The sequence below is a fragment of the Seriola aureovittata genome, chromosome 10, assembly GCF_021018895.1.
Source record: "Seriola aureovittata isolate HTS-2021-v1 ecotype China chromosome 10, ASM2101889v1, whole genome shotgun sequence".
NCBI lineage: Eukaryota > Metazoa > Chordata > Actinopteri > Carangiformes > Carangidae > Seriola > Seriola aureovittata.
In genome coordinates, this window is record NC_079373.1 from 8,942,510 (window position 1) to 8,957,500 (window position 14,991).

The 14,991-nt window shown below is 38.9% G+C and overlaps 2 protein-coding genes across 5 annotated transcripts in view; one reads left to right on the forward strand and one right to left on the reverse strand.

Moving 5' to 3' along the window:
- Positions 1-368: 368 nt before the first annotated feature.
- Positions 369-12,041, forward strand: dnm1l (dynamin 1-like). Of its 4 annotated transcripts, XM_056387502.1 has the most exons (20): positions 369-576; positions 2,344-2,488; positions 3,478-3,507; positions 4,187-4,233; positions 4,743-4,814; positions 4,962-5,048; positions 5,558-5,720; positions 5,862-5,982; positions 6,150-6,281; positions 6,465-6,671; positions 6,798-6,918; positions 6,999-7,154; positions 7,276-7,365; positions 7,459-7,551; positions 7,780-7,833; positions 8,079-8,150; positions 9,181-9,354; positions 10,164-10,273; positions 10,395-10,554; positions 11,423-12,041. In XM_056387502.1, the coding sequence occupies exons 1-20, from the start codon at positions 475-477 to the stop codon at positions 11,477-11,479; spliced, it is 2,193 nt and encodes a 730-aa protein (XP_056243477.1). In that variant the 5' UTR covers positions 369-474; the 3' UTR covers positions 11,480-12,041. The 4 variants fall into 4 exon arrangements, with proteins under 4 accessions (XP_056243477.1, XP_056243479.1, XP_056243478.1 ...); XM_056387504.1 differs by lacking the exon at positions 8,079-8,150; XM_056387503.1 differs by lacking the exon at positions 3,478-3,507.
- Positions 12,042-12,219: 178 nt separating this feature from the next.
- tnnt2d (troponin T2d, cardiac) overlaps positions 12,220-14,991 on the reverse strand; it is a 4,086-nt gene continuing 1,314 nt past the window's right edge. The window contains exons 9-12 of the mRNA XM_056387506.1: positions 13,988-14,100; positions 13,759-13,849; positions 13,217-13,254; positions 12,220-12,408 (exon numbers count right to left, since the gene is read on the reverse strand). Of these exons, the coding sequence (XP_056243481.1) occupies positions 12,363-12,408; positions 13,217-13,254; positions 13,759-13,849; positions 13,988-14,100 (288 nt within the window). The 3' untranslated portion in view covers positions 12,220-12,362. The remainder of the gene's footprint in view (positions 12,409-13,216; positions 13,255-13,758; positions 13,850-13,987; positions 14,101-14,991) is intronic.

Genomic DNA, 14,991 nt, shown 5'->3' on the forward strand with positions numbered 1-14,991 from the left:
TTTAATGTTGTGTGAGAGTGAAAATGTTGTGTTCGTTCTTGTAGTTGAATTTACCGTAAAGGTTTATTTTCCAAAAGCTAAGGTGCGGACTATAAAATATATTTGGTCATACAGGTTTCACCATAAATGTACGCATTTCATTCATGGGTTTCACATGTAAATATTTTGGTACTCACCTTAGTTACTGTTGCGTAGAGGAAAAATTTGCATCTTTCTTTTCATTAGTGCAACACGACTATGATGTCACCCGTAGGAAATGTAGTTCAGAAAAAGCCGAACCTTGAAGTGTCCCACCGGTGAACTGACTTTAGCGAACTCAAACTCCCATGATGCAACCACGAGCAACTGTTTGCGCAGTTGTCGGCAGAGCCAAAGCCAGTAGCTGTAGCTGAGAGACATTGAATGACTTTGTACCCGTCTCTGGCAGGGTAACGAAAGTTGTCTTTTGACAGGTCGGTATTAGTATCGAGGCTAATGGAGGCCCTTATACCTGTCATAAACAAGCTGCAAGATGTATTTAACACGGTCGGCGCAGATATAATTCAACTGCCGCAGATAGTTGTCGTGGGAACTCAGGTGAGAAACGTCACTTTGCTTAAAGGCTAGCAACTTAGTTAGCCTGCGTCAACTTACTGTTTTGTCTACTTCCATGTACCGCGGGTTTTCTTTCACTTTCATTCAGGTACAATAGACATAAATGTTTAGATTGGCTTTACATACGTTTCGCTTTTTTACGTTCATCCAAATTAACTAGTTAACTGGCAGTACAGTTAGCATTAGCTACATGTGATCTCACATTGTTTGGGTTGACAGGGAACAAGCAAGTATAGCCTTCAGATCGCTATCTTATAATTAAAATCAAAGTCTGATTTTCTGTAACTTCATTAGATTTAGATTGTTACATATTTATAGACCTGCTAACTCAGGAATTCATGTTCAACTAAGCGTTTAGTCAAAACACTGCTGATCTGAAGTTGTATTATATATATTCAAATGTATTGTTTTGTTCGACCAACAGTCCAACCTCCCACAAACTCCCAAATATTCAGTTTAAATGATGTATTACAAATAAAAGCATCAAATCTTATCTTTTGAGAGGCTGAAATCTGCAAATATGTGCAATGTTTTCATTTTTACTTGTAAATTGAAACAATTAATCAATCATCAAAAGGGTTCATGATTATTATTTGGTTGATCCACTAATCGATTAATCATTTCATAAATATATTCCTCTCCTCATACCATTCACACTACTAAGCATCTGTCTTAATGCATAACTTGATTTACTACTTTAAAGATATCCATTCAGTAACACAATAGTGTGCTAAGTTGCCAAATTTTGGGCTATTGGTCATAAAAAATGTTTTTGTTTAAATCAATCAGCAGATCAGTCGATAATAAAACAAATCATTAGTTGCAGCCCTTCATCTAACTAAAAAGTATAATGCAGCAAATTTAACAACACCAAAAACTACAAATGTCCAGAAACCTCAATTAACACTTCTGTTCTCTAATACAGTTTCACCCTGACCACCTAACTACCTTGTGTACACACCAGAGCCTAATTGGTTTAAAGTGGCAGTTTTTTTTCTAACATGTTTACTTTCACTGGTCAGCTAATAGGATGTGGCTGTCTCAGACCTTTTGGCAGGCGTCTCAGGGCATTACAGTGACACAAAGCAAGCCAAAGGATGGTTTAAATGCCTGATTTGTTATGTATGTCCTTGTCGGGGCTCAACAAAGGCCCAGATCTGCTGAGACCTTTAGTTAAGGACAGGTGTAACTAATACTAGATGCCAAGTATTAATAATTGGTTATTCCTGTCATGTCTGTGAGTAGGCCCACCTATAGCAGTCAAAACATTAGATTTATAGCCTCAAAGGAAGTAACTGATTACATTTTAGCCCTCCTCTCCTACCAAGCAAATTAGGACCTCTTCATTAAAAAGGAATCGGCTAGCCAAGTGAGCTAAGTGAGGTATTTCAGCTCACAAGATCTCATTAAGGCTTACACTACCACACGTCAATGAACAAGAAATGACCAACTAGTAGCACCCAGTGCTTGTGTGAATGAAGACTTTACACAAGTTGAAGCAGCCACAATGTTTGTGTCTAATCAGTAAGTGTCGCTCAACGCTGCCAATTTCGCCCCTGAAAGTTTTTTGGCCTAAACGAAAGTACTACCCCCGCAGCAGGGAGCTAAATTTGGGCTAATAACTTTGAAGTAACACCAAAAAGTGTCCAGTAGAGTCAGTCTGAGGTCTGATTTCTCTGCTCAGTGAGTCACATATACATCAGTCTCTACTGGTGGTTTTGTTTACGATGTTGTTGTTATTGTCCACAGAGCAGTGGGAAGAGTTCTGTTTTAGAGAGCCTGGTTGGAAGGGACATCCTGCCACGCGGCACTGGTGTCGTCACACGGCGGCCCCTCATCCTACAGCTTGTGCACATTGATGCAGACGACCGCAGGAAAACCAGTGAAGAGAATGGTAACATCACTTTGACATCTGCTTCTTCTGTATCTTTGGTTGTTTGATTTTCATGGAGTTCTTTATGTATTAACTTCTCCAACAAACAAAATTATTTGATAGTGAGTATTTTTATATATATGCAGTACATTGTGTATGTAGTTTGCATAGTTTTTTTTATTTCATCTCTCATCAGGAAATGTAGCATTTAGCAGACTGTTAGTGTAAATCCACAAAAAATCTAGTCAAGTCAATGAATGCGGATGTGACAGTTTGGACATTATTCTCTCAAGCATCTGAAAAGAATCATGTAAATTGTGCAGAATATTAGTTCTGCGGGATGCTTCGCCTTCATTGCCCAAAAGCATTATTGTTTCTAATATTTAAATCAAAGGAAGATCTGTAAACAGACACCACCACAGTGCAGAAACACAAGTAAAAGTAATTTTATTCAGTTTTAACTAAGTAAGGTGCCACCACAGTCAAGTATTATCATCAATATACACGTAAAGTACCAAAAATAAAAGTACGCTTCATGCAGAATGGCATATTTCAGAATGTATTTTATTATCTTATGTTATTACTCCAAATAATGCATTTATTTATCTTATATTCATTGTAATTATTGATGCATTAATGTAAGCATCACTTAAATGTTGCAGTTGGTAAAAGTGGTACTAATTTTAGCTACTATATATATATATATATACACACACACACACGTACACATACTGTTGGGTATTTTAAAGATACTGTATTCATAATCTCAATCTGCAAGATAATTAGTCGCTAAAGCTGTGGTACAAATGTACTCAGAGTCAGCACTGCTATCTTCCACTTCTGGGTGAAAAGAAGGGGAATAAAATGTGAGTAAAAAGATCATGCATTTATTTAAAGCTGTTCTCTGGGAATGGCCTCAGAGTGACTCTGCATTGCTGCAGAGTGTCATGCAGGAGCTGCAGATAGCCGGGCTAACCCTTTTGTCTCCTGTCGTCTCTCTTTAACCACAGAATCCAAGAAAAATGGACGCCTTTACAGAGGTCTCCTTTTCCTTGTTCTATTTATTACTATGTTTGTATATTACATAACACCCCCTCTCTTTTGCCCATTCTGCCTTGTATTTGTGTAGCTCCTCCAAAGCTGCCAAACCATGTGACTTCATTTTATTCAGCTCATGCCCTCCTCTTCATGTAGGCTGGTCTCTGTCAGTTAAAGTTAGACAAAGAAAGTTAGCAAATTTCTGTTGAAAATAATCATTTAGTGCTTAGTTTGACATTTTTTAAAACTTCCCTAAAGAGCACCTGTAATATCCTCAAATACCAGCTTCCTCTAAGATGACTAACAGACTCCATCCTCCTGAGTTTGTTTCCTTGTTTTTGTCGCAACTTTAATTATTGCAGCAAGTAATTACCTTGTTTTTGAAACACTGTGACAGTCTCTAGGTCTCCACTTCCCAAAATGCACATGCTTTTTTGTTGCTTCAAGTTATAATTTGCTTCCATTACTTTTGTGTGAAAACCACTGTTGTTCCACTGTTTTGTAAACTCTTCAGCTGTGGATCTTTGACTGAAGAGTTTTTCCATCCCATTCTTGCCAACAGAGAAATCCTCCCTTGAGACATTAAACAGCTCCAATAGTAAAAATAGTAACACTGTTCTCAAAGCCACATTGGCTACATCAGTAACCAAAACATCTGTCCTCAACTTTGTACTTCTGCAGGCATCGATGGAGAGGAATGGGGCAAATTCCTACACACCAAAAACAAGGTAGGGCCAGAAAACAATACTCTCAATGGAGTCTTCCACCACTGCTGCACTGTATATGGAATGTGAATGTTTGATAAACCTGGGTCTAATACCCTTGTTCTCTATCCTCTATTGATCCACTGACATTTATGGAGTAGCCACAGTGATTTTGCAGTATGTTTTCAACAGCAACATCTATAAATCTTTAATGAGATCAGGTACACACCCTCTCAGCAGCTAAAAATGTTCATATGGCTGCAGGGTAAATGTCCTCCAAGGTTGAATTGTGTCTCTTTGAGTTCCACATAGTTCTCCATGTTTGAACAAAGAAACTCTTATGATGTGCTGATAGCCTCATGACACTAAACAGGGAGTCTCAGGAAATCTTTCTTTGTAAAGATGTCATGTCCTTTTTTTTCTTGTTTGGTCACTCTTTGTTGTTATTGTTGTTTGAATCAAAAACTGCTGCTTACATTGATTTTACCAACATGTTGGAGTCTTTACCTTTCTCAATTAAATCTTCCTTTCAGATCTACACAGACTTTGAAGAGATCAGGCAAGAAATTGAAGCGGAAACGGAAAGAATTTCTGGCAATAACAAGGTATGCTAATTACACGTATGAAGGGATAACACCAAGAGTTGTCAAACAAGAAATGATATCCAAGGAGAAACTGAATTATCTTAAATGCCTTCTACCACTATCAGTCTGTACAAGTAACCGAAGAAGGTTGTATTTTTTTCCCTCTAGGGTATTAGTGATGAACCTATTCACCTGAAAATATTCTCACCATATGTTGTCAACCTCACACTGGTGGATCTTCCTGGCATTACAAAGGTGAGATAGGTTTCAATTTTGCCTCCCGGTGTTTCATTTATGAACTCAAAGTGATCCTGCACATGAATTTCACACAGGATATCTGCAGGTCTTGTAAAATCTTAAAAAGCATGAATTCAGTTCTCTCGATAAGATGCTTTAGATGGTACGAAGAAGTCCTTAATTTCTTATAATGGGCTTAAATATTTTTCTTGCCTGTTGTAGTAACACTGGTTATAACTTTTAGAACCTGGCTTATTGTTATAACCAGTTTATTGTTTATTATTATTGTTTATCATCACTGCTAGCCACAGTATCTGGGAAGCTCACTGAATCATAAGGTCACATTAATTGATTAATTATAAGAATTATTTCTTTGAAAGCCCTGATAATTGTTATATAAATGTGCCTTGTTGTCCCCACTGGTTCTCTACCCAGTATAAAAAAGATATTGAAAGTCACATTTAATTTTTGTGTACTCTGTCAAGACCCTGTCACGGTTTGAAATCAGCATGTATTTGTTAAATCAGGTGCCTGTGGGAGACCAGCCCAAAGACATCGAGATTCAGATCAGAGAGCTGATCCTCAAGTACATCTCAAACCCCAACTCCATCATCCTTGCTGTGACTGCTGCCAACACAGACATGGCGACGTCAGAGGCCCTTAAAGTGGCCCGCGAGGTTGACCCTGATGGTAAAGTGCCTCATTGTTTTCTTCTTTCTTTGCTTTTAGATTTTACACTTTATTTTATTTATTTTCCTCTAGGCATGTACTTGGTGGCTTCCTTATCTCAGCAGTGTTTTTGTAGCCAGGTGTGTATCTCTGTGCATTCAGGTAGGAGGACACTAGCGGTGGTGACAAAGCTGGATCTGATGGATGCCGGTACAGATGCCATGGACATATTGATGGGCAGAGTCATTCCTGTCAAACTGGGCATTATCGGAGTAGTCAACAGGTAACACTGCACTAATATGTCACGTTCACCTCTAACATCATCCTGAATTGAGACATTTGGGAGTGATGCTCAGTGCAGTTACATTGTTGTTACATTGTTGGTGGTACCAAAGAACAAAAATGTCTGACACACTCTCATGAGTATTTTGTGTTTTTGGTATTTTTTAGGAGTCAGCTCGATATCAATCAAAAGAAGTCAGTGGCAGATGCGATCCGTGATGAATATGCCTTCCTACAAAAGAAGTACCCCTCCCTCGCTAACAGAAATGGAACCAAATATCTGGCCAGAACATTGAACAGGTATGGAGTTGAGATTTATGTATGTATATGTATGTATGTTTTCTGAGTTGTATATTGATCCAGATAACTCTAATATTATCTGACATGATAGATTATACAGTCACCTCTGAATTATATGTATTAATATACTGTTGTAGTCTCCAGGAAAGACCCTTTTCAATGTTTTCTTTTTCAATGTCGTAGGTTACTGATGCACCACATCAGAGACTGTCTCCCTGAGCTGAAGACGAGGATCAATGTGCTGGCAGCCCAGTACCAGTCTTTACTCAATAGTTACGGTGAACCTGTCGATGACAAGAGCGCCACGTTGCTGCAGCTCATCACCAAGTTTGCAGCAGAGTACTGCAACACCATAGAGGGCACAGCCAAGTACATCGAGACAGCTGAACTGTGAGTTACACAACTCTCTGAACTGCATGTACCTTCACACACCACTAAGGGGTGCTAGCATTGGTACTCTCCTGACTGGTCAAATTCTGCTTGTATGTTTAATGCAGTTTCCTCTCTTTTTTTCAGATGCGGTGGAGCAAGAATCTGTTATATATTTCATGAGACGTTTGGTCGCACATTGGAGTCAGTAGACCCACTGGGTGGTCTGACAACCATCGATGTGCTCACAGCAATCAGAAATGCAACAGTAAGTTTTTTGCTACCTCTCTAACTCGTGCTCTTACACGGAACCTTTTTGAAGACTTATATTTTCATTTTACGTGACAGGGCCCGAGGCCTGCTTTATTCGTGCCTGAGGTTTCGTTTGAGTTGCTGGTGAAGAGGCAGGTCAAACGTCTTGAGGAGCCCAGTCTTCGCTGTGTGGAGTTGGTTCATGAGGAGATGCAGAGGATCATCCAACACTGCAGCAACTACAGCACACAGGTGAAAAACAAGCTCACATACACACAAACTAAAGAAAACTAAAGCACAGTGGTATCCTGTAAATACACAAAACTGCAGTGTCTGACATATACAGTATAATGGTGATTGTTTATCTCTGCAGGAGTTGCTGAGGTTTCCAAAGCTCCATGATGCCATAGTAGAAGTGGTCACCTCCTTACTAAGAAAGAGACTCCCTGTCACCAATGAAATGGTCAGGACCTGCTCCCCATGAACACATGAGCATTTTAACGGAAGTTCATTCACAACCAGGTCTGATTAATCAATGTTCTGAATTTCTTTTCAGGTTCACAACCTTGTTGCCATCGAGCTGGCCTATATCAACACAAAGCACCCTGACTTTGCTGATGCCTGCGGTCTCATGAACAACAACATAGAAGTAAGAGACTAGCTTCTACTCTCACTGACGCAGTTGTTTTGTATTTCTCAACTGATCTGATCATGTTAATTGTGAACATATAGTGAGGTTATGGCCTGTCACTGATCTTGATGCTGTTGTACATTTCAGCTGCAGCACAGCACAAAAAAAAAACAACTAATGAAACTAGAAACATTCTCTCTTCTAATCTCTGACAGAGGTTCATTTGTCAAACTTTTGTTTTCATAGGAGCAGAGACGCAACAGAATGAGAGACCTGCCCTCTGCTGTCCCCAGAGACAAGGTACAGTCCGTCTCTATGAGAGTCGTTGATCTTCTGTTTTCTTGTAACAGGCTTTCACAGGTTTTCTACCACTGACAGACTGATGCATTCAGTCTGCTCTCTCTGAAGAATTAACCAACAGAATTAATTAATTACTTAAATCTAACACAGTCATCGTCTTTACATTATGTAAAGTTCCTACGCACCTCTACTTGTAGCTCCTGTCAGTTTTCTGTCCGCTCTTTTCTTCTGATGTCTTTCTTTAGTCCCTTAGAGGCCCAGGTGGGCAATCTCTCTCCCCCACTGAGCCTCCTGCCCCTGAGGGCGAGGTCGCAAAGGTGTGTCTCGTTCACTCACTGCCTGTCCACATTTAATTCTGCCCACCTCCAAGCCCTTTTTCCGATGTCATATATTTGAAAGGCCTGTAGTGTCCTGAAAATGCAGTGGCGTTTGAGGGGCAGTTCTTAACTGATCTGACCTTTGATCTTCACTCTGTGTTGTACATTCAACCCCTTTTTTTTCCTGCATGCTGATTGCTCTGACAGAAGAAACACGACAACTCCAGAATCAATTGGCATGTCGTGTTTTAAAATGAGGAAAACTTGAATTAGTTTTGTAGGAGTGGATGATATGGACAGAATCTTCTATCAGGGTACATGTAATTTTATGACAAAACGATATAGTCTACTGGTCAGAAGTTTTACAACACCTCAGTTTTACCAGCTGTTATTATTTTCTTGTTACTTGTCTTTTTCTCGCCATTCTGATAACAGTATACAGCACTACTTCCTGCAGTATGTCCTAATAATAGCAGTAGTAGGAATAGTTTGCATGAACTTTCAAGGCTTCATTTATTTCCCTTGCTGCAGGAAAGCTGGAAGTTAACCAATTTTTTTTAATCCCTGAAAAAATCTGTTCTCTATGAAAGTTACGTGATATTTCAGTTTTTGTTGACATACCTGGAAAATGGGGTTGTTTTTAAACTATTGACTGAATAAAGTAGAAGAAAAAAAATTGTAGCTAAATGTCTTCTGCTCTATTATCATCATATCACCCAATCCTAAACCTGAGTTATGTAATTTGTGCTCACTGCTTGCCAGTGTTTCTCACCAAACTCCTGCTTGTTTTGTTTCTACTGAAGAATAAACAAAAGTCTGAAGGAACTTCTTTGGAGTGAAGACAAAGAAGGCCTGTGGCATGCTACTGTTTAAGTGTTAACATACACTTGCTTATGTCCGCGCACCGTTTTGTTGATTGAAATTTGTTGATTTAACCTATTTTCCTGATTTCCTGTGTACATGTTGTATTTCCAGTCCCTGAGCAGGATTCTTCACACATTCTCACCCTCTGTCTCTCTCCTCCCTATAGGCAGCAGCTGGTTCTCAGAGCGGCTCTGTCAGCGAGCAGATAGACGGTGGGACAGGGAACTGGAGGGGAATGTTGAAGAAGGGAGAGGAGGGTTCAGCTGGTGACAGGGCCGTGCCCCTAAATCCATTTCCTTCAAGCCCACAGAGGGGCCATGCTGTCAACCTCCTAGATGTGGTGGGTAACAGAGTCATGATGGCTGGTAGCTTCAAATCACTGCACAATAAAATGATTCCACTCACAAATGGAAGCTTGTGCACTTTTAATATTTAGTTTAGAAAACGTAATTTAACTTTTTTTTTTAAAAAACTAAGAAAATCTTTATCCCTCTACAGCAATATTGTCCTATCACATATTGAAAGAATGTGAGGCACAGTGAAAGGCTTCAGAAAAATCTTATGTAAGAGGTTATTGCTGGATAGCAAAAACAGCAGCGAGTGGAAAAACAACTTTTATCCCAGGACAGAATTTAATAAAATTTAATCCCTGACCTGGAACTAACAGGCCAGGGCCAGAGGTAGTGAGTGCCAGAGAGATCATTTGTTCTGTTTATTTTGAGCTTTATAGACAACTAGTCAAATGTTGAAATCAACCCTAATGCCTGTCTGATCAAAGATGGGTGTAATAATATATATTATTAATATATATTTTATATATATATATATATATATATATATATATATATATATATATATATATAAAATAAAATAAAAATATGAATTAATCAATTTTAGGCCAATCGCTGAAATTGTGGTAATTCATCAAAAAACTCAGGTAGGATAGTTATTAATTGTTCAGCAGCAGCTTTCTAGTATGTTCAAGTCCATGACACAAAATTGACTTTCCTTTGCACCTTTGCTGTTGCCTTTGCAGGCTACAGCGTTAGTCAGATATTGATCTGACAGTTTCGTACATGATTTTACTGTTCATGTTTCCATTTCCCTGGTCATTCCCCACAAATTAATTTTGTGCCTGCTCATTCCCAGCCTGTTCCAGTGTCCAGGAAGTTGTCGGCTCGGGAGCAGAGGGACTGTGAGGTTATCGAGAGGCTCATCAAGTCATACTTTCTTATCGTGCGGAAAAACATCCAAGACAGGTTCACGTTTAATTGCCCTTGCTCATTTATATATTATTTTTGAAATGTTGGCATGATTGGTCCCCTCTCATCTGCTTGACTGTATCTTCATCCTATCTCCTATCTTCCTGTTTGGCCTCAGTGTACCAAAAGCAGTGATGCACTTCCTGGTGAACCATGTGAAGGACTGCCTGCAGAGTGAGCTGGTGGGTCAGTTATACAAGACGGCCCTGCTGGACGATCTGCTGACAGAGTCTGAGGACATGGCCCAGAGACGCAACGAGGCTGCTGACATGCTCAAGGTAACAGATCTGTCAAGTGTCACTATGGATAGCAACAAGAAGATCCAGTATCAGTCATACGCTCACTGCTCGATAAAACATTTAAATGTCACGTGAAATACTGGTTGAATTCAACACTGAGATGTTTGCTTCTAAAATAAATTTAGTATATCAATCAAGTATATCAAATAGTAAGTTTAAAGACAGAGGCATTTCAAGCTTGAAAGGATAAAAATTGTGAATTTATTGAAAAACAGTTGTCAGATGCCCATTTAAAGTGGTTTTGCTTGCTGTCATCATTCCTACTGTTCATACTGACCATTAGATGATCCCTTCTAAATTCACTTTCAATCTAAGTGATGGGGGATGAAATGTACGTTTTTCTGAAGCTAATCTGAGGCTTCATCTGCCTGAGTAACAGTCTTTGTAGTATAAGATTTACTCTTAGTGTTTCCCTGTTGAGCTACAGTGAAGGGATTGTAACAAAGAGACTAAAACTGTAGAAGATACGTATCATATTAGTGTCACTATCTTCTAAATTATTGCACAGGAAGTGTGCTGTGGACATTGACCCCTCTCACTTATATTGTAAATGTATTAAGAAGGGTTCATTAAATGGCCAGTATGAACAGCAGGTATTTCAGTGTTCACATGGGCACCTGATTGTTTTAAGGCCGAGGTGAAGAAATGTGAAGCTGTGCTTTAAGGCAATTTAGAGGAACTACACCTCAGTAAGAGGATGATGTCACAAATATTGTACATTCAGTGTATAAGTTGTAGTTGGAAGTAGAAACAGTATATCCCCCCCAAAATAATAAAAAGTTAAATAATCAAGTTCTTTAATTTACACAATTTCCATCTCCGTGCCTTTTTCCATTCCTGTGTGCAGGCACTGCAGAAAGCCAGCCAGGTGATAGCGGAGATCAGAGAAACCCACATGTGGTGAGGGCTGCCTCTCTTCAGCAGGCTCTCTTCATCCCTCATGGACCATCCAACCCCCCGCAACACCCCCCCCTCCCCCAAGCCGAGTCTCCCAGCACTTTGGACTGCTGAGTCAGAACAACCTGAAAATGCACTGGTGTGGATATGTGTATATCTAAACATAGTTTTAATGTACAGTAAGGACTTGGATTCAATGAAGGGCGGAACATATCACCATCTGCATCACACATGCCCCTGTCCTAGATTGTTATATTTTTCTTATGTAATTAAAACAATAAATATATAGATCATGTTGTGCATCACCACTATGTGGATCCCTGCTGAGGAATGTCTGCTCTTAATGTAGATTTGAATTAAAGCTAGAAATGACAAACACATGCTACAACATGTAGATGCTCTCTGTATCAAGTTAATTCTTTCATTAGCTGGTTACAAAATACTGTATCCACTGCTAATTTTCCCAAAGAAATGTACTTAACTTAGATATTTTTATTGTGGAAATACCCTACCATTTTTACACACTCTTCTGTTTCCTGTTGATAACAATATTACAAAGCTAAATTAGACCCATTTTTGTCCCTGTGTTTACATCTCCTTACACAGTAAGCTCTCTTACATTCTTAGCGTTTCAGTATCTTCAGTGAGGTGTTTGTGTGATATTTTGTATGAATATGTTCTGTTCCTGAAGTGTATGTTGGACAAAATTACACAGAAGCAGACAATCTACATAGAGAGGCAGCAGAGTGGATGTAATGACTTATTTATTGTTTTGATATCATGATAATTGACATGTAACCCAACACAACAGAACAATGAATACACGCACAACAGACACACGGGCCAATCACTGGTGTCTCGCTCTGCCTTGGCCTCGTCTGGTAGCTGCTTTACCTCAGCCGGGCTCCCATCTTGCCCTTGCCACGACCTTTGGCACTGGAAGGGGCGCAGGAAAAGCACAGCAGTCAGTGAGTTTACGACAAGTGGAGGCCTTTTAAATCGAAGCATTTAACAACTCGACAAACAAATCGGTCAACAAGGTGACTGTAAAAACAGAAATCCCAATTTAAGTATATTAAGTATGTTACCACTTAAGATGATGTGGAAATAAAATCTGTTTTAAGTGCAGATCATCTTAACTGCAAAAAACTTTGAGGCTTCCTTTGACCTAATTATGATTTGTCTTTCTAATGAGAGTACAAATAAAAGGTTAAGTTTCTCCCCTTTAAAGGCTTGAACGAATCTCACAGATATGTCATCAATAATTCTGCAGTTTCTCTGGTGCTGTTGTTTTGTTGGATTTCAGATGGTCATAACCTCATAACCACTTACATTCCAGTCCACTCTGCAGAATTACTAAGTAGAACAGATGCAAGATGCTCCATAAATAGATTTTACAGGATAAATTTGCAAGAACATTTGCATGCAATGATGCAACGAATAAAAAGGAGGTGGAGAACAATTGGCCTCAGACAGGGCTGTGGCAAAGGATTATCCTCTGTGATCCCTAATCCATTCTATCACTATGACCATAACAAGATGTGTAAAGGAATGGAGTATAAATTGGCATAATGTGAAAAGAAGTAGATATTTATATATTTATTCTCCAAACCTCCTTGGCAACCAACCCAGAAAGAGAGGAAGAGATGGAGGATTTAGACAAGATTTAGACAAAATGGTGAAAAGTCCAGTATTTGTCTGAGTGGGAATCAGGAGTAAATCCACCCAGTGTTTTTGTACTTACCTTTGGTGATCCTGGACTCGGGCAAGAAGCTGGTTAATCTGGAAAGACACATAAGCCTTGCTAAGCATTGTAAAAAAAAAAAACACACACACACAGACAGGATACCTGACATGTCCAGCAGAGGCTGCTAACATTATTCTGGAAAATGGAAAACTCTTAAACCCAACATTTATTGTAACTTAAGACCAGCTTTAATTCTACCCAGTTATAGTTCTGTCATGTTTTATCTGAGAGAAACTACATGATAAGAAGAGCAGCACAAATTACAGAAAAGAAACAGTTTCTGTTGATGATATCTCAACCTAGTATAGAAACAGTTTCTATCTTTGTGCCTCACACTGAGGTAACTTCTAAATTGATAATCATGATTCCTCTAAAGAACATTAAATGTGGGATGAATTCAAATAATTTAAACAATGATGCTGTGTTTGTCTGATTTCCATCATAACGAAGGACATGCTCTTCTTGTTTTGTCACTAGAGACATCATCATTGCAGGATTTATTAAAAAGATAAGCTGCTACCGTGTGTTGATCGACTTACATCGTATTTCTGTCTTTTGAGTTTCTCACTGAGATCAAACTTCTCGGCCTCCAGCCCCATCAGCCACTGCCACAGCTCGTTGGCCTTCTCCCTGAACACAAAAAACCATCAAAAGTTACATCATGAGTCGCCCACATGCAAAAATTTATTCTGTAATCTGCTATAAAACAGAAGTACAGACTTTCACACAATGTTCAAATACACAATGTCCTGCATAGCTCTGTCTCACTTGAGTTTATCCTCGTTCAGATGATCAACACTGAGAGGCTTCTTGCGCTCAGCCAGGATCTTCTTCTTCTTCTCCCTCTCCGTTTGTTTCTTGGCTCCTCTTCTGTTGTCAATCTGTTTCGGTCAAATGAAAGAAAACACACATCGGTCAATTTGAATAAATTAATCTCAAATGGAAACTCTTCTGAAAAGTATTCAGATCCTTTACTTAGGTAAATGTAATAATGCAACAATGTAAACAACAAGTAAAAGTCCATCATTAAAACACTATATTATATTTATCACTGTATATTATTGTATTATTTTTACTGATGCATTTACAGTATGTGTAAGCAGCAATTTAATGTTTTAGTTTTTTGGTAATTTAATCTGCAAAATAAATAGTAACTTACACTAAGTGTTGTGCAAAAAGGTAAAAAATACAATGTTCACCTCTCAAATGTTGCAGAGTAAAGGTAAAAAGTAGCTATTCTGACGGAGGGTATTTAAAGGTCCCATATTGTATAAACTGAGATTTCTATTTTTTTATTTAAAGCAGGTATAGGCTCTATATTAATGCTGTGAAATGAATCAAAGTGCTCCGTCTACAGAGAAATGCACACAGAGCAAATTGAGCGTTAAAACGAGACGTCAGGACTTCTGTAACTTTGTGATGTCAGAGCTATACAGTCGCCGCCCCCAGAACGGCCCACGTGGACCCCTTGCAGGATTTGGGGTTCTATGAGTGTTTACCTGAAATCTGATTTATATCAGATCACTCAGAAAGGTCACTGACCTGCTGTTACTAGAGCTCCAGAGAGAAGCCTGAGGGAGAAGTTTTAAAACTACATTGAAATAGTTTTTGGTACTTAAACACAAATATATCTTCTTATGGATAACAAATCCTCTGACAAAACACTGGAAAAAAGTGTAAAATATGGGACCTTTAAAATTTTTTTTACCCTTTTTAAGGCAACTGCAAAAATAGTCACCACCTCAAAGGGTGTTACTGAACCGGGGAGTTGC